The 22,473-nt window shown below is 40.1% G+C and overlaps 1 protein-coding gene across 1 annotated transcript in view; it reads left to right on the plus strand.

The window, feature by feature from the left end:
• The first annotated feature begins 8,818 nt into the window (after window positions 1-8,818).
• si:dkey-106n21.1 (solute carrier family 23 member 2) overlaps window positions 8,819-22,473 on the plus strand; it is an 81,984-nt gene continuing 68,329 nt past the window's right edge. Inside the window, exons 1-3 of the mRNA XM_021576696.3 lie at window positions 8,819-8,926; window positions 9,564-9,746; window positions 15,634-15,789. Coding sequence (XP_021432371.1) covers window positions 9,675-9,746; window positions 15,634-15,789 — 228 coding nt within the window. The 5' untranslated portion in view covers window positions 8,819-8,926; window positions 9,564-9,674. The remainder of the gene's footprint in view (window positions 8,927-9,563; window positions 9,747-15,633; window positions 15,790-22,473) is intronic.

Consider the following 22,473-nt stretch of genomic DNA (forward strand, 5'->3'; position numbering starts at 1 on the left):
AGAGTTAATATTTCCAGATTTGAACTATCTTCAGATATTTTCATATCTTATTGATTACAGTCACTTATTAATGTCTTACCTCATCAGTCATGTTCTGAACATTGAGAACACTTGAATATCTGCACGAACCCTAGCATAAATGATGAATCAGCGATATACCAATTGGCTTAATTATTTATTTACTAACTAACTAAATAATCACAAAGAAGTACATAAAAACACACAGGATAGGTTATACATTGGTTACTAACATGATACAATGAAAATTCCCTAGGTGACTAAAGCGATATGACAACTTGGTAGACAAATGAAAGGGGTGGGGACAGATCATAGTGGGAAAGACAGAGTGGAAGAGACAGAGAGTGGGCTTATTGTACATACATGTGGAAAATACGCCCATCGTAAATATGGTTATTTAACACCCTAACAACCGCTCATTCGGATTTAGAAATGCAACACATATTTATGCTTGTATGTCTTTGTTGTTACTCTGAAATTGCCAGTCCATCTGGGGAGAGTAGTTTATCAGAAGTCTCTGGTACTGTATGTTAAATCGGGTGTGTCAGACGTACCAATGGTTGTTTGTGTCACGCCCTGACCATAGTTTACTTTGTATTTTCTATGTTTTGATTGGTCAGGGTGTGATCTGAGTGGGCATTCTATGTTACATGTCTAGTTTGTCTAGTTCTATGTTCGGCCTGATATGGTTCTCAATCAGAGGCAGGTGTTCGTCATTGTCTCTGATTGGGAACCATATTTAGGTAGCCTGGGTTTCACTGTGTGTTTGTGGGTGATTGTTCCTGTCCTTAGTGTTAGTTTGCACCAGTTTAGGCTGTTTCGGTTTTCATTACATTTATTATTTTGCACTGTTTGTATTTAGATTCGTGTTGCTATAGTCACAATAAACATGGATCGTAATCTACACGCCGCATTTTGGTCCGACTCTCCTTCTCATAAAGAAAACCGTTACAGTTTGACAGGGAAATGTTCTCCAGAATGGTTCTTTCAGAGTGCCATTCAGTCGTTTGATCGGTCGCTTTACTAGACTAGTACTAGACCAGTACTTAAACAGCTGAATGTTCCTGTGTAGTCTTCAGTTTCATAGATTACTTAACCATTCGTGACGTCCGGTTCACACCGTTCGTATATTGGTCTATAGAGTGATAGATTTCTTAACCATATGTAACGTATTCAGCTGGCGCTGCATGTAACTGGACTGTATTTAAATATCCACGGACCACTTCAACTGGTTGGAATACAGAAATATTGTTTCATTATTCAACCTCTTTATTTTAAAGTTTTGGTGGGAGGAATGCCTTTGTTCTACAGAGTAAATCCTCTCTCAATACTGCATGTCCAGTGAAGAGAGTTTCTGTAAGGAATTTACGACCTGTCATGAAGTCATAAAACTGTGGTGAGAGAGAGAGACATGCAGAATTCTGCAAAAAATATCTTCTGTGTACAACATAGAACACCAAATAATGCATGCAGAGCAGAATTAGGCCGATACCTGCTAATTATCAAAATCCAGAAAAGAGACGTTCAATTCTACAAACACCTAAAAGGAAACGATTCCCGAATCTTCCATAACAAAGCCATCACCTACAGAAAGATGAACCTGGAGAAGAGTCCCCTAAGCAAGCTGGTCCTGGGGCTCTGTTCACAAACACAAACACACGTCACAGAGCCCCAGGACAGCAACACAATTAGACCCAACCAAATCACAAGAAAACAAAAAGAGAATTACTTGACACATTGTAAAGAATTAACAAAAAAACAGAGCAAACATAAATTGCTATTTGGCACTAAACAGAGAGTACACAGTGGCAGAATACCTGACCACTGTGACTGGCCCAAACTAACTTTGACTATGTACAGACTCAGTGAGCATGGCCTTGCTAATGAGAAAGGCCACCGTAGGCAGGCTATGTGCACACTGCCCACAAAATGAGGTGGAAACTGAGCTGCACTTCCTAACCTCCTGCCCAATGTATGCCCATGTTAGAGACACATATTTCCCTCAGATTACACAGATTCACAAAGAATTTGAAAACAAACCCGATTATGATCAACTCCCATATCTCCTGGGTGAAATACAACAGTGTGCCATCACAGCAGCAGGATTTGTAACCTGTTGCCACAAGAAAAGGTCAACCAGTGAAGAACAAACACCATTGTAAATACAACCTATATTTATGCTTATTTATTTTCCCTGTTGTACTTTAACCATTTGTACATCATTACAACATTGTATATGCACATAATATGACATTTATAATGTCTTTATTCTTTTGTAACTTCTGTATGTGTAATGTTTACAGTTCATTTTTATTGTTTATTTCACTTTTGTATATTATCTACTTCACTTGCTTTGGCAATGTTAACATATGTTTCCCATGCCAATAAAGCCCCTTGAATTGAGTTTAATTGAATTGAGACAGAGAGAGCGGGAGAGAGGGAGAGAGAGAGAGGGAGAGAGAGAGAGAGAGAGAGAGAGAGAGAGAGAGAGAGAGAGAGAGAGTGGGCCGCCTATGATCGTCCCCCCAAGGGCACGTCATGACACTTGTTAAAAGTTAATTTGTGGAATTTCTTTCCTTAATGCTTTTGAGCCAATCAGTTGTGTGTTTACAAGGTAGGGGTGGTATACAGAAGATTGCCCAATTAAGTAAAAGGCCAAGTGCATATTATGGCAAGAACAGCTCAAATATGTAAAGATAAATGACAGTCCATTATTACTTTAAGACATGAAGGTCAGTCAAACTGGAAAATTTCAAGAACTTTGAAAGTTTTGTCAAGCGCAGCCGCAAAAACCATCAAGCACTATTATGACACTGGCTCTCATGAGGACCATCACAGGAGGGAAGACCCAGAGTTACTTCTGCTGCAGAGGATACGTTTATTAGAGTTACCTGCACCTCAGATTGCAGCCCAAATAAATGCTTCACAGAGTTCAAGTAACAGACACATCTCAACATCAACTGTTCAGCCCTTCATGGTTGATTTGCTGCAAAGAAACCACTACTAAAGGACACCAACAAGAAGAAGAGACTTGCTTGGGCCAAGAAACACGAGCAATGGACATTAGACTGGTGGAAATCTGTCCTTTGGTCTGATGAGTCCAAATTTGAGATTTTTGGTTCCAACTGCCTTTGTGAGACTCAAAGTAGGTGAACGCAGAGTAGGTGAACGGTATATATTTACATAATACAATATTTGGGATTGATGGAATATTAAAGCCTCTAAAAAAATTGAATAAAAAATCAAAACGCCTATTTTCTCAGATAACTCCGAAGCTTGAATGACGTAGTGAAGTCAGCACGTTCCTAATTTGGAAGACGACCTCCCTGCAAAAAAACTATAAACGTTCCACTGTCAATGTTTGTCTATGGAGATTGCATGGCTGTGTGCTCAATTTTATACATCTGTCAGCAATGGGTGTGGCTGAAATAGCCAAATCCACTAATTTGAAGGGGTGTCCACATACTTTTGTATATATAGTGTATATATCGTTGTATTTTTTTTCACTTTCTCTTACTAAGCTAGTGAATGCAGCTAGCTTTAATTTATTTAACCTTTATTTAACTAGACAAGTCAGTTAAGAACAAATTATTATTTATAATGACGGCCTACCGGAGAACAGTGGGTTAACTACCTTATTCTGGGGCAGAACGACAGATTTTTACCTTGTCAGCTCGGGGATTCGGTTACTGGCCCACCACTCTAACCTCTAGTGAATAGTTGAGCCTACTTAATCACCAGGTTCAAACAGAGAGCGATACTATGTTAGCTAGCTAGCTATGGTTAGCCAACACTGGAATTCTTCCAAGCCAAAGTAAGCTTTTTGTTTTATTAATTTATTGTCACTGGGGCCCAACGGTGTATCTGCTAAACTGCTTGCTGACTGTACACTCACTCTACTGCATTATTGAAGAGGGTTCACTATGACGTTAACTCTATTAGCTATGTTGACTATGACGTTATCTAATATGGTGACGACAATGTAGGCTGTGTGTAACGGTTAGCGCTTACAGTATGATATGAAGGTTTGGTTTGGAAAGGTTTTTTCGCCTGGTCACAGACAGCTGATGTGTTGCACACTGAAGTCAACAAACAAAGGGTAAAGGTGAGAGGAAGAGAGCGCGTAGATGCGAGAAAGAATCATACAATGAACAAAGTGATCATGCTGTTTGTATGTGGCTGCTATGAAAGTGAACTGTGTTTGCGTGTGATCAGGGTTGTATTCATTCTGACGTTTCTGTTGAAAAACATTTCTTAAACGTAAGCAAACCGAACTAAACAGGGATCAACATATCTGAATTTGTAATATAGAAACTCTCGTTTGCAACTGTTAAAATAATGATTACACCCTAGATTAGCAAGATGTAGGCAAGAGTGTTCAAGGCATTATTGAATGTATATCTGTATAAATTAACACTCTTTATGGATAAATTATGGTTTCAAATGTACCGGCATATGGCAGACTGCGTGTATGGCGTTTTATGGGCGAGCAGTTTGTTGATCTCAACGTTATGAACTGAGTTCCCCATGGTGGCGGTGGGGCTATGTTATGGGCAGGCATAAACTATTGACAACTATTGACATAAACTATCAATGGCAACCTGAATGCACAGAGATACCATGATGAGATCCTGAGGCCCATTATAGTGCCATTCATCCACTGCCAACACCTCATGTTTCAGCATGATAATGCGCGGCCCCATGACACAATGATCTGTACACAATTCCTGGAAGCTGAAAATGTCCCTGTTCTTCCATGACCTGCATACTCACCAGACATGTCATCCATGGCGCCTGCTTGGGATGCTCTGGATCGACATGTACGACAGAGCGTTCCAGTTCCTGCCAATATCCAGCATCTTCTCACAGCTGTTGAAGAGGACTGGGACAACATTACACAATCCACAAGTAACAGCCTGATTAACTCTACATGAAAGAGCTGCATGAGACAAATTTGATTTGATTTACTAGGATCCCAATTAGCCGACACCAATGGCAACAGCTAGTCTTACTGGGGTCCGACATATAACGAAAAATACATTACAGACAAGACTTTACAATTACATGCATTTAAAAACATGAACATGTAGTGTGTGTGCATCAGTTACACATACATGTCAGTACATACACACAACAAGTTGGTCACATGGGGGAGAGGCTTTGTGCCGTGAGGTGTTGCTTGATTTGTTTTTTATTTGGTCAGATTAGATACTGACTGGTTTTCTGATCCACGGCCCTACATTTTTTTTAAAGATGCGTATCTGTATTCCCAGTCATGTGAAATCCATAGATTAGGACCTAATTAATTTATTTAAATTGACTGATTTCCTTATATGTACTTTAAATCTTTGAAATTGTTGCATGTTGCATTTATGTTTTTATCTTTATTATTCTGGTGGTCAAATACCTTATGCCATGGAAATGTGATAAGCATGATGAGTTTTCCATTTGCGAAGAGAATGAAGACTTTTATTCTATCAAGGCACGAGGAGCGCGCATGACAAGGACAGCTGGAGCGAACCTGATTGGTCGGGCTAAGCATGAAGTCATTGAAAAGGGTGAGAAAGATCTCCTACCACATTCCCATTAAAGTGAGATGAGAAAATGATAGTTAATGCAGCTATTATGTGATCCAATTTAGTCCGATTAATATTGTAAGGGAAAATATTGTGGTTGCGCAACATTGTGATGTTGACACATGGTTCATTTTCATAAATTACGAACCTATAGCATTAATTATTCAAATTCTAGCCTACTTAAACACCAGGCGCAAACAGAGAGGGATACTATGTTAAGTAGCTGGCTATGGCTATCCAACACTGGAACTCTTCCAAGCCAAAGTAAGCTTTTGGTTTTATGAATTTATTGTCACTGGGGACTGACGGTGTATCTGACTGTAAACACACTCTCAAATTCTACATGTGACCTTTGGAGAAGAAAAAGGGTTCCCAAATGCTCTGTGTGACCACCCACCAACATGGCTGATGAAATAGGCGTTCTTACCACTAATTTAAAAAACTATCCTCATTTGGCTGGTGGCAGGTATTCATTTCCAACCCTGCTAATGTTGCATGCGCCATGCTCTACCAACTGAGCCACACGAGACAACATACACATGCTTGAATGATTATGTTGTAATGTTTTAAACAACTATTCTAGACATCTGAAAGGTACCTATTCACATCTGTGTGGCTCTCCAAAACATGTGAGAGTTTCATATGATTCACTAGATCTAATCTCAATTTTCCGACACAGCTCAGAACAATGACCACCAATCTATATCTTAACATGGCAGTGAAGGGATTTTACATCCCCTTTTCAAGTAAATGCATACAGTTTGGTGGAACATACTAGATCTAGGCTACATCCCAATTGCCACCCATTTCTCTACATAGTACACTACTTTTGACCAAAGCCCTATGGGGCCTGGTCAAAAGTAGTGCACTACTGCATATAATGAATAGGGTTCCATTTGGAACACATACATAGTGTTTCTAAGTCCTTTGTCTAATATCCATGTCTCTCTAAAGCGTGTCTGATACTTGAGCATCCGTGACTACAGAACCACGAGGGAGGAACGTGTGTTTTTGGGTCAAGGAGGTTTGGAGGAGAGCAAAGAGGAGAGGATGTACTTACTGGGAAAGCCAGCCTATTTAGAGAACTGGTGGTTGTAATATATTTTATGTTTAGTATCTTAAGGCCAAATCCTGAAACTGGCTTGACGTCCAGGATCAATAAACGCCAACGTCTCGAGCTTTTTGCGCAGATCTTAAGTCAGAATAATACCCAGAAGTAACAACTGGTATGATAGATTTCATTGATTGTTAACATTTCAAAGTTAAAATGATGTTTTATTCCAAATGTCAATAGACAACAGAACAGAGAGGACAACTTCTGGAAACCAAGGCAAAGCGCTAGGGCTAAGTTGACATTGCCTAGGCTCTATTTTAAGTCAATGTTTTTTGTGTGAGCTCAAATTATGTTGTTACCCATTTGATGAACATCAGATTGATATACTTAAACTGTGTTGGCGTCAATTCAAAGTAAATTCTGTAATCTTGGGAGATCAGTTGAAATAACAATTTAACAACAATATGTAGTGTCATTATATTGGATCCATTTTTCATAGGTGTTACATGCATTGTAAAATAGAAAAACTTTATTGACCTGGAATTAGTACTAAATTCAGGTAAAACTAAGTATATGTTGTTCTCTAGAGCGCTAAAAAACAAGTTATGCCAGCAGCATACCACCCTGCATGTCACTGCTGGCTTGCTTCTGAAGCTAAGCAGGGTTAGTCTTGGTCAGTTCCTGGATAGGAGACCAGATGCTGCTGGAAGTGGTGTTGGAGGGCCAGTAGGAGGCACTCTTTCCTCTGGTCTACAAAAATATCCCAATGCCCCAGGGCAGTGATTGGAGACACTGCCCTGTGTAGGGTTCTGTCTTTCGGATGGGACGTTAAACGGGTGTCCTGACTCTCTGAGGTCATTAAAGATCCCATGGCACTTATCGTAAGAGTAGGGGTGTTAACCCTGGTGTCCTGGCTAAATTCCCAATCTGGCCCTCAAACCATCACGATCACCTAATAATATCCAGTTTACAATTGTCTCATTCATCCCCCTCCTCTCCCCTGTAACTATTCCCCAGGTCGTTGCTGTAAATGAGAACGTGTTCTCAGTCAACTTACCTGGTAAAATAACAAGTCTGATGATTTAAGCATATGTATTTTGGTTGGTGTCTATATTGATCGTGTCTGGGCATCTGGATAGATAAAAAGCTGTCTTTTAAAAAGAGTTAGTTGATAATAAAAATGGGCTTCTTCTATAGAAATTGGTCTCGCCTCTCGCTAAATAGTAGGAAGCAGATTATTCAGTTCTTAAATATGATGTTGTGGTGCCTCTAGGGAAATTCAGAAAGCTGATTGAGGACCCTCTAGGGAAATTCAGAAAGCGGGTTGAGGACCCTCTAGGGAAATTCAGAAAGCTGATTGAGGACCCTCTAGGGAAATTCAGAAAGCTGATTGAGGACCCTCTAGGGAAATTCAGAAAGCTGATTGAGGACACTCTAGGGAAATTCAGAAAGCTGATTGAGGACCCTCTAGGGAAATTCAGAAAGCTGATTGAGGACCCTCTAGGGAAATTCATAAAGCTGATTGAGGACCCTCTAGGGAAATTCAGAAAGCTGATTGAGGACCCTCTAGGGAAATTCAGAAAGCTGATTGAGGACCCTCTAGGGATGGTTGGGTTGTGTATCGGAGGACGCATGACATTCAGCCTTCGTCTCTCCCGAGCCCGTACGGGAGTTGTAGCGATTAGACAAGATAGTAGCTTGGATTGGATACCACGAAATTGGGGAGAAAAAGGGGTAAAAATTAAAAAAAAAAAAATTAAAAAAAATTATAAAAAAAGAATTAGGGTTAAGGTTAGAATTAGTGTTAGAATTAGTGTTAGGGTTAGAATTAGTGTTACAATTAGGGTTAGGGTTAGAATTAGTGTTAGAATTAGTGTTATAATTAGGGTTAGGGTTAGAATTAGTGTTAGAATTAGGGTAAGAAGGGTTAGGAAAAATAGGTTTTTTAAATGGGATTAAATTGTGTGTGTCCATAAAGTTAGTTGTACAAGTTGTACAAGACTGCGTGTGTGCTCCTGCTTGTGTTGTGTGCATGCTTGTGTGTGTGTGTGTGTGTGTGTGTGTGTGTGCTCTCCGGCACGTGTTAGCATGTGCCTGTGTATAGTGTATCATCATCTCACATCAATGAATTAAAGGAAGGGGTTTGGTCTGCAAATATATCACACAGCCCAGCCCCCGAAGTGACTCTTATCAACTGTGTGCAAGGATTCCTCAGTGTTGATCTCACCAACCCCCATTGTAACACCTCTGGGTAGCAAAGGTTATGTTGTCTTTACAGGTCTGTACGTCTCATATCTGATTGGAGGTTAACTTTACAGTAATGCTGTTGGTCAACAACTCAGATGTTGTAAAGGGGTCTCAGATTCATTGTATCTTTCTCTTTTTTTGTTCCTGAACTGCTGTGGTGAGATACTCTTTCTTTCTTTCTCCCTCTCCCATGAGCTATGGGCCTTGGCTTCTTTGTCTCTCTCCCACTCTGGTCATGCTTAGAATAATGCTTTGTAATGCTTGTTAATTAATGCTTTGTAACTTCAGCTTTATGCCTTGTAAATGTAATCATTCAATTTACAAATGAATTAAATATACTTGTATTTAGAATTCCATTCTCAGACATTTCTTGATTGCCTATTACTGTCACTGAACTACAGTCTCTTGCATAATGATAGATCATCTGGTGGAGTCAGATTCTTAATTTAATAGACTTTGTTAACATATTAATTGAATAGCCACATGTGAGGTGTATATAATATGCATATATATCAAATATTACTCATTACAACATCACAATAGACACATGACAAAAGGTCATAGGCTAAAACAACAAATAGTTTGGAGGGATTATACAACAACTTTTTGCTAGTGATTCAACTTTGGTTCCCTTGACAACATGACGGGACTCTTCATGCTTTCCTAAGGTCCAGAGTTTCTCTGAGTTTTCCAGTGAGTGTGTAGTGTGTGGAGAAGTTTGAGGGGTCCCTGTGAGCCTCAGCGTCCAGCCACCACTGTCTCTGTGCCTACGCACCAGCATGCATCTTACCCAGGACCCGAAAGTTGAGATAGGATTGAGCGATCAGGGGACGGTCAACCCTGCCTTTGGGGTAAGTGCTGCGTCACTCTCTCAAAACAACTGAAGAACTGCCAAATCACACTGCCTTTAGTATCACAGAATCTCAAATGTATGTGAATGCCTTCAGTTCAGTGTTCATTGGTTCCTTGAAATCTTTGGTTTCTTAAGCTGAATTTCATGAAGTTGGGTCTCAATTGAACACAATTTTAGTGGGATGTGGGAACTTTTTCCCAATGCATTCATGCTGGTTTACTTCGGTGCAGGAGAAAAACAAAGGGCTGAGTTATTCATCTTAGAAACTAGAGCTGAATTTAAGCTACTGTGGAATGTAATTTTCCCAGAGCATACTGAACAGACTGGGTAGCTCAATGGAAGACATTGTTTGATACCACAGCATGTAGCATAGATATGTTGTTATCAAATACAGTCATGCAATCCAAAACCAACATATATATATATATATATAGATATGACAAGAAATGACATTAAAATGGTAATAACACAGTTCTAACCTATAAACTGTTTGTTTGACTCATAAGGAATCATTGAAATATTCTCTCCATACAATTGGCCTTTTTATTTAATTACATGCGTACGTTTTCTCTCCCACTGCAAAGCCTTAATGGTAATCAATGTCTAGAAAAGTGACTCAGAAAAGCAGTTAGCCAGGATGAATTAAGATGACAATAAGGATGATTATAAGGTACACAAAAGGCCATCAGATAGCTATATTGAGTGGTTTCATCTTACCGTCCAAAGCGAATGCATGCACCGGTAACCGTTTCGTACATAAAACCTTCTCCATTCAGGCTGCAAAGGAGTTCATTTCCTTTCCTCAATTTAATGGCGAGGAGAAGGGAAAAACTGGGAAAATATGCATACTTTCTTTATGAAACACCATTTTCCACCACCATGCTAGTAGCTGTCAGCCAATCAGCATTCAGGGCTCGAACCACCTAGTTTATAATCATCCTTATAATTAACCCTAAGGCCGGCAGCTTGTGATATTGAATTGTTTCATCTTAACGTCCAAGGGAAATACATGCAGCCGGCTATACACTGGTATCCCCTGTGGACCGGTTCGCACATAAAAACTTCTCCATTCACGCTACAAAGGCATCGATGACAAAACATTTATTTTTACTGCTCTAATTATGTTGGTAACCAGTTTATAATAGCAGTAAGGCTATTGTGGTATATGGCCAATATTCCACGGCTAAGGGCTGTGTCCAGGCACTCCACGTTGCATTGTGCATAAGAACAGCCTCTTAGCCATGGTATATTGGCCATATACCACATCCCTCAGGCCTTATTGCTGAATTATAAGATGATAATAAGACATGATAAAGTGGTTGTACTGTGCGTACTTATGACAAACAAGTCTTAAAATGTTTTGCAATCGCTTAAAAATGCATTATAGTTATGGAGCTAAAGTATATGTTGCTGAATTACAATTTGTATTTATTTCAGACTGAATGGAGCGCTTAGTGTACACAGCTGGATTGAGACTGTATTTATTTTCACCCCTCCAAGCATATTTCTCCTCAACCTAACAAGACAACTAAAATAACAGCTACCTGCATAAAATCTAAATAGCAACAATTGGCTGAGCCAAAGCAAACGTTCATGATAAATGTATGCGTGGACTAAACTGCAGTGTTATACATCTTTCTTCATCTCGTGGTATTTTCCCAGCACATTGAGTTGGGAAAATGCCAAGAACAGGCAAATCCCACCGTTAATAACCCTAAGACCAGGTACCACACATTAACATTGTCAAATCAAATCAGCTAAATCATGAATAGCACATTATTTTACAATTATCTGAGTAAAAAAAAGAAAGAAATGTATACGTTGAAGAATGTTTTTTAATTCCTACACTGTATCTCCACTGCAGTATTTCCAACAATGACTTTTGCTCTTTGCTGTGAATAAATAACATTTGGTCAAATATTTTTTACCAGGATCAAAATCTCACAGAGTAAAAATGTCTCACAAGTGTAAAAGATAAACATTGAGACCATGACTAGAGTCCATGACTGTCTGGAGATAATGTTTAAATTAAGGTTTGGAATGTTTTTCCGACTTCATGACAACAAGTGGAAAGTATCTGAACCAACAGCTTGTGTGTCCGAGATAGATCCCAGCATTTAGAGCTAAATGGTCCGGGGGACAGACTCCAAGTCCCCAAGTCCCCAAGTTTTGAAATAACAAATATGGTGTATTCAGTATCAATTCAGCAACAGCATGATGCATTAAACATGAATGTAAATGTTGCATTCCACATCTGATCTGCACTAAATACTGTGCTCAGAAATGGAAGTGATGTTGTCTACTTAAAAAAGAGAAATATCCATAATACACTATATATACAAAAGTATGTGGACACCCCTTCAAATTAGTGGATTAAAATATTTCCGCCACACCCGTTGCTGACAGGTGTATACAATTGAGCACACAGCCATGCAATCTCCAAAGACAGATATTGGCAGTAGAATGGCCAGAGCTCTGTGACTTTCAACGTGGCACCGTCATAGTAACGTCAGATATATAACTGTTTATCGGGAGCTTCATGAAATGGTTGTCCATGGCCGAGCAGCTGAACACAAGCCTAAGATCACCATGTGCAATGGCAAGCGTTGGCTGGAGTGGTGTAAAACTCACCACCATTGGACTCTGGAGCAGTGGAAATGCATTCTCTGGATTAATTAATCACTCTTCACCATCTGGCAGTCCGACAGACAAATCTGGGTTTGGAGGATGCTAGGACATGCTACCTGCCCCAATGCACAGTGCCATCTGTAAAGTTTGGTGGAGGAGGAATAATGGTCTGGGTCTGTTTTTCATGGTTCGGGCAAGGCCCCTTAGTTCCAGTTAAGGGAAATCTTAACGCTACAGTATACAATGAGGTCCATACAGAAATTATTTGTTGAGATCAGTTTGGAAGAAATTGATTGGCCTGCACAGATCACTGACCCCATCAAACACCTGTTGGCCGATTCATTGCCCGACCTCGCTAATGCTCTTGTGGCTGAACGGAATCAAGTCCTCGCAGTAATGTTCCAACATCTAGTGGAAAGCCTTCCCAGAAGAGTGAAGGCTGTTATAGCAGCAAAGGGGGGATCAACTTCATATTAATGCCCATGATTTTGGAATGAGATGTGCGATGAACAGGTGTCCACATACTTTTGGTCATGTAGTGTAATTTGCCCATATATGGTTATTGAGGTTGTTGAAAAGCCACAGTTGGTTGTGTTAGTAATGTGGCAAATTAGTAACTGATTGCCAAGACTCTGGACTCTTATACTTCTAAAATGGAATGAGGGAAGTGAAGGAAGTTCTAGTGGGAAGGCACATGGTTATGATTCGAGATTAGAGGGTCATTATGCTCATGTCATGCTGTACAGTAGGCTACACACCCACGTGCAGTGAAAAACTCCCTTCTACCAAGCTATTAGAACATTTCTATCAATGTCTATGGCAGGGATGGGCACCTCCAATCCTCGTTGGCCTGATTGGAGTCACACTTTTTCCCCAGCCCCATCTAGCAGACCTGACTCCAATAATCATCTAATCAAGATCTTCAGTTTAAAATGCAATTAGTTTAATCAGCTGTATTTGCTAGTGATGGGGAAAAAGTGTGACACCACTCCGGCCCCTGAGGACTGGAGTTGCCCATCCCTGGTTTTGGGATGGCCACATGGTGGAGGTGGAAGGGAAATCCATTAGGTGGCAGCAAAAGATTAGCAGATCGTAGCCTGAGCATCCCGCTGAAACCAGCTGTTGGATAAGTCTACCTTTTGTGGCTCAAACAAGCAAAGACACATGGATTGGTTCTGAGAAATCCTGTTGAATTCTTTAACTGTGTTCATGTGATGAAGCATCAGAGGTACTGTTCTCAGATTAAAGGCTTTCAGAGTGGTTTTAAGGCTTTTCTTGTGACAGTTGTAAGATTTCTGTACCTGTTGAACACATTGCTATCCATTTCTGCTTGAACCTTTTTCCCCAATACAGCACCTGCTTCCTCTCCACCTCTTGCCAGTGAAAACATATTCATACCACACATTTGATACGTATCATTTACCTCAAAGAGAGATTAGGCATCATGATGAAGGTAGCTATGTTAGCAATAGTTACAAAAGAAGATGTAACAGCTGTTTGTAGATACAGGTGTTTGTAGACACAAATAAGGTGTATGACTGAACATAAGCGTTATCATGTGCGTGTCTCTAGAATGCAAGGAATATCTATACCTGCTACTGTATAATTGGTCAAATCAACTTCTTGCCCGATTAAACATTGCTAACATTACTTGAGCTCAGTCAACAAAGACTGAGCTTTTTAAACAAGATTTAATCCATATTGAATTAGTTAAAACATTGCGGAAGAACACACAGAGCATAGGGAAGGTAATACATCTTGTGGGATACGTGTTAACATGTACCTGACCTCTTTATCTTTAGGACACTGACTGGTTTGAAGTAGCTTCGGTGGGTTATATGGCCTTGTTTACTGTCAGAATGGATTACTAGCTGCCCACACCGGTGCCATTTTCTACCATATCGCCAATCACATGCTCCCATCAGACTCCGTATAGATTTCCCTTTCACGGTCACAGGGTACATGGGACAGAAGATGGGCTCCATAGCTCAGGCCATAATAGTGACATGGATATGGATTCCTACGGGTCATTTCAATGATTAAACAAGCACTGTGGCCATTACACAGTAGCACTAGCACATATTAGACATACCCTTTTTCTTTGTGGTAAAATACAAATATTTTGGGATAGTAGGAATACCACTTAGACTTCCTTCACAGGCAGATGTTTCTTGTTTTCTCTTTTAGTCTTTGGCATACTGTTCTTTTAGAATGAATTTGACATCAGAGAAGAATGTTAAAGGGAGGTAACACAATCCTGTGTGGTTGTCGTAGGACTGTTTCTGTTTTTCTCAGAAAACCACTAAAAACTGTATCTTGAGATATATGTTTTACTTTAAAAATGATTCTTAGTCTTTGAAGAGGGCTATACTTTTCTCGTTAACTTTTCTTCTCCAGGAAATGGTATATGTAAGATTATAAACTGGGTGGTTCGAGCTCTGAATGCTGATAGGCTGACAGCCGTGGTACAGTATACCAGGTATACCCCTGGTATGACAAAACATTTATATTTACTGCTCTAATTACATCGGTAACCAGTTTATAATAGCAATAAGGCACCGAGGGGGTTTGTGATATATGGCCAATATACCACGGCTAAGGGCTGGGTCCAGGCACTCCGCGTTGCGTTGTGCGTAAGAACACCCTTAGCCATGGTATATAGGCCATATACCACACCTCCTCTGGCCTTATTGCTGAAGTATACTGTACTGTATGGCGTCATGGAAGTGAATGGTCAGTGAACTAATTCATCAAGAATTGTACATTTTTAGATTGTTTTGGGAATTTCTTATGATAATAATAATAATTTACTTTGATGTCTATTTTTCTAGCTTGACGGGTAGCCTCAGAGGGTTATTTGTAGGTCACAAAATGTATGTCAAAGCATGTAAGCTTATGTAAGTATGTACAGTATTGTATTGATTCTTGAAGAATTTAACTTAGAAATACCAAAATATAAGCGCGTTTTACTCAAATATTTGTAAATATAAACAAACACCATATAGCCTCAAAACGTAGTTAAAACTATCATTTTGATATCATTGATGGTCAGTCCTTACACCCATAGCTGTGTCTATGAATTTGAGAGTGGTATCATTTCTCCAGCCCCACCCCTCAGCTTTTTACCGAAATAGTGGTGGGAGACAGTTCGTTAATGTTTCAACTGTAGATTGTCAATTTTAGGCTCTGAACTATATGGAACAACGAACAAAACCGCACATTTCAACTTCCCCTCTAAAGACAGTTTTCCTCCACAGGGCCCAGACAGTGGTCAGTCAGAGAGGATTGACATGGATGGGGCTCACACGGAGGGTCTGGAAGAAGGTCAGGAGGACCAGAACAAAGGCCTGGACCTGGTCTACTCCATCAATGATAGGCCACCATGGTATCTCTGCATCCTGCTGGGCTTCCAGGTAAGGGAACAACACAGTGCAGGTTGTACCCTGTATTAACCACCAGGGTTGGGCTCAATTTCATTTTAATTTAGTTAATTCAGGAAGTGAACTGAAATCCCCCTTCCAATTGAAAATTAAGAAGCTTAGAGGAAAATTGGAATTTGAATGTCAATTTATTTCCTGAATTGACTGAATTTAAATGTGATGGACCCAAAACCTGCTGTGAACCAGACATCTACTTTATTGAGGAAACATGGACTTACTACGACTGTAATATGTGATTGTCTCACCTAGCTACCTTGAGATGAATACACTGTAAGTTGCTCTGGATAAGATTGTCTGCTAAATGACTAAAATGTAAATGTACATCCTTTACCTACTTCCTCTTCCCCTGTATATACAGTGGGGCAAAAAAGTATTTAGTCAGCCACCACTTAAAAAGATGAGAGAAGCCTGTAATTTTCATCATAGGTACACTTCAACTATGACAGACAAAATGAGAAAAAAAATCCAGAAAATCACATTGTAGGATTTTTAATGAATGTATTTGCAAATTATGGTGGAAAATAAGTATTTGGTCAATAACAAAAGTTTATCTCAATACTTTGTTATATACCCTTTGTTGGCAATGACAGAGGTCAAACGCTTTCTGTAGGTCTTCACAAGGTCTTCACACACTGTTGCTGGTATTTTGGCCCATTCCTCCATGCAGATCTCCTCTAGAGCAGTGATGTTTTGGGGCTGTTGCTGGGCAACACGGACTTTCAACTCCCTCCAAATATTTTCTATGGGGTTGAGATCTGGAGACTGGCTAGGCCACTCCAGGACCTTGAAATGCTTACGAAGCCACTCCTTCGTTGCCCGGGCGGTGTGTTTGGGATCATTTCATGCTGAAAGACCCAGCCACGTTTCATCTTCAATGCCCTTGCTGATGGAAGGAGGTTTTCACTCAAAATCTCACGATACATGGCCCCATTCATTCTTTCCTTTACATGGATCAGTCGTCCTGGTCCCTTTGCAGAAAAACAGCCCCAAAGCATGATGTTTCCACCCCCATGCTTCACAGTAGGTATGGTGTTCTTTGGATGCAACTCAGCATTCTTTGTCCTCCAAACACGACAAGTTGTTTTTACCAAAAAGTTATATTTTGGTTTCATCTGACCATATGACATTCTCCCAATCTTCTTCTGGATCATCCAAATGCTCTCCAGCAAACTTCAGACAGGCCTGGACATGTACTGGCTTAAGCAGGGGGACACGTCTGGCACTGCAGGATTTGAGTCCCTGACGGCGTAGTGTGTTAATGATGGTAGGCTTTGTTACTTTGGTCCCAGCTCTCTGCAGGTCATTCACTAGGTCCCCCCGTGTGGTTCTGGGATTTTTGCTCACCGTTCTTGTGATCATTTTGACCCCACGGGGTGAGATCTTGCATGGAGCCCCAGATCGAGGGAGATTATCAGTGGTCTGGTATGTCTTCCATTTCCTAATAATTCCTCCCACAGTTGATTTCTTCAAACCAAGCTGCTTACCTATTGCAGATTCAGTCTTCCCAGCCTGGTGCAGGTCTAAAAAAAAATTCCTGGTGTCCTTTGACAGCTCTTTGGTCTTGGCCATAGTGGAGTTTGGAGTGTGACTGTTTGAGGTTGAGGACAGGTGTCTTTTATACTGATAACAAGTTCAAACAGGTGCCATTAATACATGTAACAAGTGGAGGACAAAGGAGCCTCTTAAAGAAGAAGTTACAGGTCTGTGAGAGCCAGAATTCTTGCTTGTTTGTAGGTGACCAAATACTTATTTTCCACCATAATTTGCAAATAAATTCATTACAAATCCTACAATGTGATTTTCTGTTTTTTTTCCCTCATTTTGTCTGTCATAGTTGAAGTGTAGCTATGATGAAAATTACAGGCCTCTCTCATCTTTTTAAGTGGGAGAACTTGCACAATTGGTGGCTGACTAAATACTTTTTTGCCCCACTGTATATATCTTAGTCTACAGTTAAGTCTCCCTCTTATAACCATTTCCCATCTAGCATTTCTTGGAAATAGTTCTGCATGCTGGTTCCTAGCAGTCATATACTGTAAGTCCCCATCTCATGCCACTCCTGCTCTGCCTTTCCTTACTCACTTCGAAGTCACCCCATATTTGATGTCACCATTCCTCAAAGGTAAAAAACATAATGTACAGGAAACAGCCCATATCTTAATTAATAAGTACCACCATTGTGCCGGAGTGATTTAAGAATTTTATACATTTTAAACATTGTTTGCTTGAGCTACAGACTTCTGGGTTGTACCATTGGATTAGTCTTTTTCTTCTATTTCTTCTGCATCTGATGTTTGTGAGACAAGGGTGGACCCCGAAGAAGCCAGGGGCCGGTTATATTTTACAAAAACGTCTGTAGTCAGAATGGTTTGAGCTGCAAAAAAAAAAGTTATACTTTCGACTCATCTGTCCATAGAACATTCTTCCAAGAGTCTTGATGATCATCCAGGTGCTTCCCCGCGTGTTTTTGCAATCTTGAGTCAAATTCTTGGATGATATGGGTCCCATTATGTCTGGCGAAAACTAAACACTGCATTCCAAAGTAAAAACCTCATACCAACGGTCAAGCATGGTGGTGGTAGTGTGATGGTTTGGGGATGTTTTGCTGCCTCAGGACCTGGATGATTTGCCTTAATAGAAGAACCATGAATTCTGCTCTGTATCAGAGAATTCTACAGGAGAATGTCAGGCCATCCGTTTGTGAGCTGAAGCACAGCTGGGTCATGCAGCAAAACAATGATTAAAAACACACAATCAAGTCTACATGAAAATGGTTAAAAAGCAACACATTTGAAGTTTTGGAATGGCCTAGTCATAGTTCAGACCTAATCCCAATTGAGATGTTGTGGCAGGACTTAAAACAAGCAGTTCATATTTGACAACCCACAAATGTTGCTGAGTTAAAGCAGTTCTACATGCAAGAGTGGGCCAAAACTCCTCCACAGCGATGTGAGAGACTGATCAACAGGAAGCATTTGGTTGCTGTCATTGCACCTAAAGGTGGCACAACTGGTTATTGAGCGTATGTGGGAAATGACTTTTTCACCCAGGGGAATTGAGTGTTCCATAACTTTGTTAATTACATTTAAAAATATATATATTTATTGTTGTTGATATTTGTAAACTCAGGTTCGTTTGATCTAATATTAGGTTTTGGTTGAAGATCTGACAACATTTAGTATCATAAAAATATGCAAAAACAGAGAAAATCAGAATGGGGCAAATACTTTTTCACAGCAAGAGGTTCTTCTACACAGAAGATCATAGGAAATCCCAGGACATTGTGTCTATGATACTGTAAGGGGTTCTTCTACACAGAAGATCATAGGAAATCCCAGGACATTGTGTCTATGATACTGTAAGGGGTTCTTCTACACAGAAGATCATAGGAAATCCCAGGACATAGTGTCTATGATACTGTAAGAGGTTCTTCTACACAGAAGATCATAGGAAATCCCAGGACATTGTGTCTATGATACTGTAAGGGGTTCTTCTACACAGAAGATCATAGGAAATCCCAGGACATAGTGTCTATAATACTGTAAGAGGTTCTTCTACACAGAAGATCATAGGAAATCCCAGGACATTGTGTCTATGATACTGTAAGGGGTTCTTCTACACAGAAGATCATAGGAAATCCCAGGACATTGTGTCTATGATACTGTAAGGGGTTCTTCTACACAGAAGATCATAGGAAATCCCAGGACATTGTGTCTATAATACTGTAAGAGGTTCTTCTACACAGAAGATCATAGGAAATCCCAGGACATTGTGTCTATGATACTGTAAGGGGTTCTTCTACACAGAAGATCATAGGAAATCCCAGGACATTGTGTCTATGATACTGTAAGGGGTTCTTCAACAGAACAACATAGGAAATCCCAGGACATTGTGTCTATGATACTGTAAGGGGTTCTTCTACACAGAAGATCATAGGAAATCCCAGGACATTGTGTCTATGATACTGTAAGGGGTTCTTCTACACAGAAGATCATAGGAAATCCCAGGACATTGTGTCTATGATACTGTAAGAGGTTCTTCTACACAGAAGATCATAGGAAATCCCAGGACATTGTGTCTATGATACTGTAAGGGGTTCTTCTACACAGAAGATCATAGGAAATCTCAGGACATTGTGTCTATGATACTGTAATGGGTTCTTCTACACAGAAGATCATAGGAAATCCCAGGACATTGTGTCTATGATACTGTAAGGGGTTCTTCTACACAGAAGATCATAGGAAATCCCAGGACATTGTGTCTATGATACTCTAAGGGGTTCTTCTACACAGAAGATCATAGGAAATCCCAGGACATTGTGTCTATGATATTGTAAGGGGTTCTTCTACACAGAAGATCATAGGAAATCCCAGGACATTGTGTCTATGATACTGTAAGGGGTTCTTCTACACAGAAGATCATAGGAAATCCCAGGACATTGTGTCTATGATATTGTAAGGGGTTCTTCTACACAGAAGATCATAGGAAATCCCAGGACATTGTGTCTATGATACTGTAAGGGGTTCTTCTACACAGAAGATCATAGGAAATCCCAGGACATTGTGTCTATGATACTGTAAGGGGTTCTTCAACAGAACAACATAGGAAATCCCAGGACATTGTGTCTATGATACTGTAAGGGGTTCTTCTACACAGAAGATCATAGGAAATCCCAGAACATTGTGTCTATGATACTGTAAGGGGTTCTTCTACACAGAAGATCATAGGAAATCCCAGGACATTGTGTCTATGATACTGTAAGGGGTTCTTCTACACAGAAGATCATAGGAAATCCCAGGACATTGTGTCTATGATACTGTAAGAGGTTCTTCTACACAGAAGATCATAGGAAATCCCAGGACATTGTGTCTATGATACTGTAAGGGGTTCTTCAACAGAACAACATAGGAAATCCCAGGACATTGTGTCTATGATACTGTAAGAGGTTCTTCTACACAGAAGATCATAGGAAATCCCAGGACATTGTGTCTATGATACTGTAAGAGGTTCTTCTACACAGAAGATCATAGGAAATCCCAGGACATTGTGTCTATGATACTGTAAGGGGTTCTTCTACACAGAAGATCATAGGAAATCTCAGGACATTGTGTCTATGATACTGTAATGGGTTCTTCTACACAGAAGATCATAGGAAATCCCAGGACATTGTGTCTATGATACTGTAAGGGGTTCTTCTACACAGAAGATCATAGGAAATCCCAGGACATTGTGTCTATGATACTCTAAGGGGTTCTTCTACACAGAAGATCATAGGAAATCCCAGGACATTGTGTCTATGATATTGTAAGGGGTTCTTCTACACAGAAGATCATAGGAAATCCCAGGACATTGTGTCTATGATACTGTAAGGGGTTCTTCTACACAGAAGATCATAGGAAATCCCAGGACATTGTGTCTATGATATTGTAAGGGGTTCTTCTACACAGAAGATCATAGGAAATCCCAGGACATTGTGTCTATGATACTGTAAGGGGTTCTTCTACACAGAAGATCATAGGAAATCCCAGGACATTGTGTCTATGATACTGTAAGGGGTTCTTCAACAGAACAACATAGGAAATCCCAGGACATTGTGTCTATGATACTGTAAGGGGTTCTTCTACACAGAAGATCATAGGAAATCCCAGAACATTGTGTCTATGATACTGTAAGGGGTTCTTCTACACAGAAGATCATAGGAAATCCCAGGACATTGTGTCTATGATACTGTAAGGGGTTCTTCTACACAGAAGATCATAGGAAATCCCAGGACATTGTGTCTATGATACTGTAAGAGGTTCTTCTACACAGAAGATCATAGGAAATCCCAGGACATTGTGTCTATGATACTGTAAGGGGTTCTTCAACAGAACAACATAGGAAATCCCAGGACATTGTGTCTATGATACTGTAAGAGGTTCTTCTACACAGAAGATCATAGGAAATCCCAGGACATTGTGTCTATGATACTGTAAGGGGTTCTTCTACACAGAAGATCATAGGAAATCCCAGGACATTGTGTCTATGATACTGTAAGGGGTTCTTCTACACAGAAGATCATAGGAAATCCCAGGACATTGTGTCTATAATACTGTAAGAGGTTCTTCTACACAGAAGATCATAGGAAATCCCAGGACATTGTGTCTATGATACTGTAAGGGGTTCTTCTACACAGAAGATCATAGGAAATCCCAGGACATTGTGTCTATGATACTGTAAGGGGTTCTTCAACAGAACAACATAGGAAATCCCAGGACATTGTGTCTATGATACTGTAAGGGGTTCTTCTACACAGAAGATCATAGGAAATCCCAGGACATTGTGTCTATGATACTGTAAGGGGTTCTTCTACACAGAAGATCATAGGAAATCCCAGGACATTGTGTCTATGATACTGTAAGGGGTTCTTCTACACAGAAGATCATAGGAAATCCCAGGACATTGTGTCTATGATACTGTAAGAGGTTCTTCTACACAGAAGATCATAGGAAATCCCAGGACATTGTGTCTATGATACTGTAAGGGGTTCTTCTACACAGAAGATCATAGGAAATCTCAGGACATTGTGTCTATGATACTGTAATGGGTTCTTCTACACAGAAGATCATAGGAAATCCCAGGACATTGTGTCTATGATACTGTAAGGGGTTCTTCTAC

The sequence above is a fragment of the Oncorhynchus mykiss genome, chromosome 2, assembly GCF_057628025.1.
Source record: "Oncorhynchus mykiss isolate SJ-2025 chromosome 2, ASM5762802v1, whole genome shotgun sequence".
NCBI lineage: Eukaryota > Metazoa > Chordata > Actinopteri > Salmoniformes > Salmonidae > Oncorhynchus > Oncorhynchus mykiss.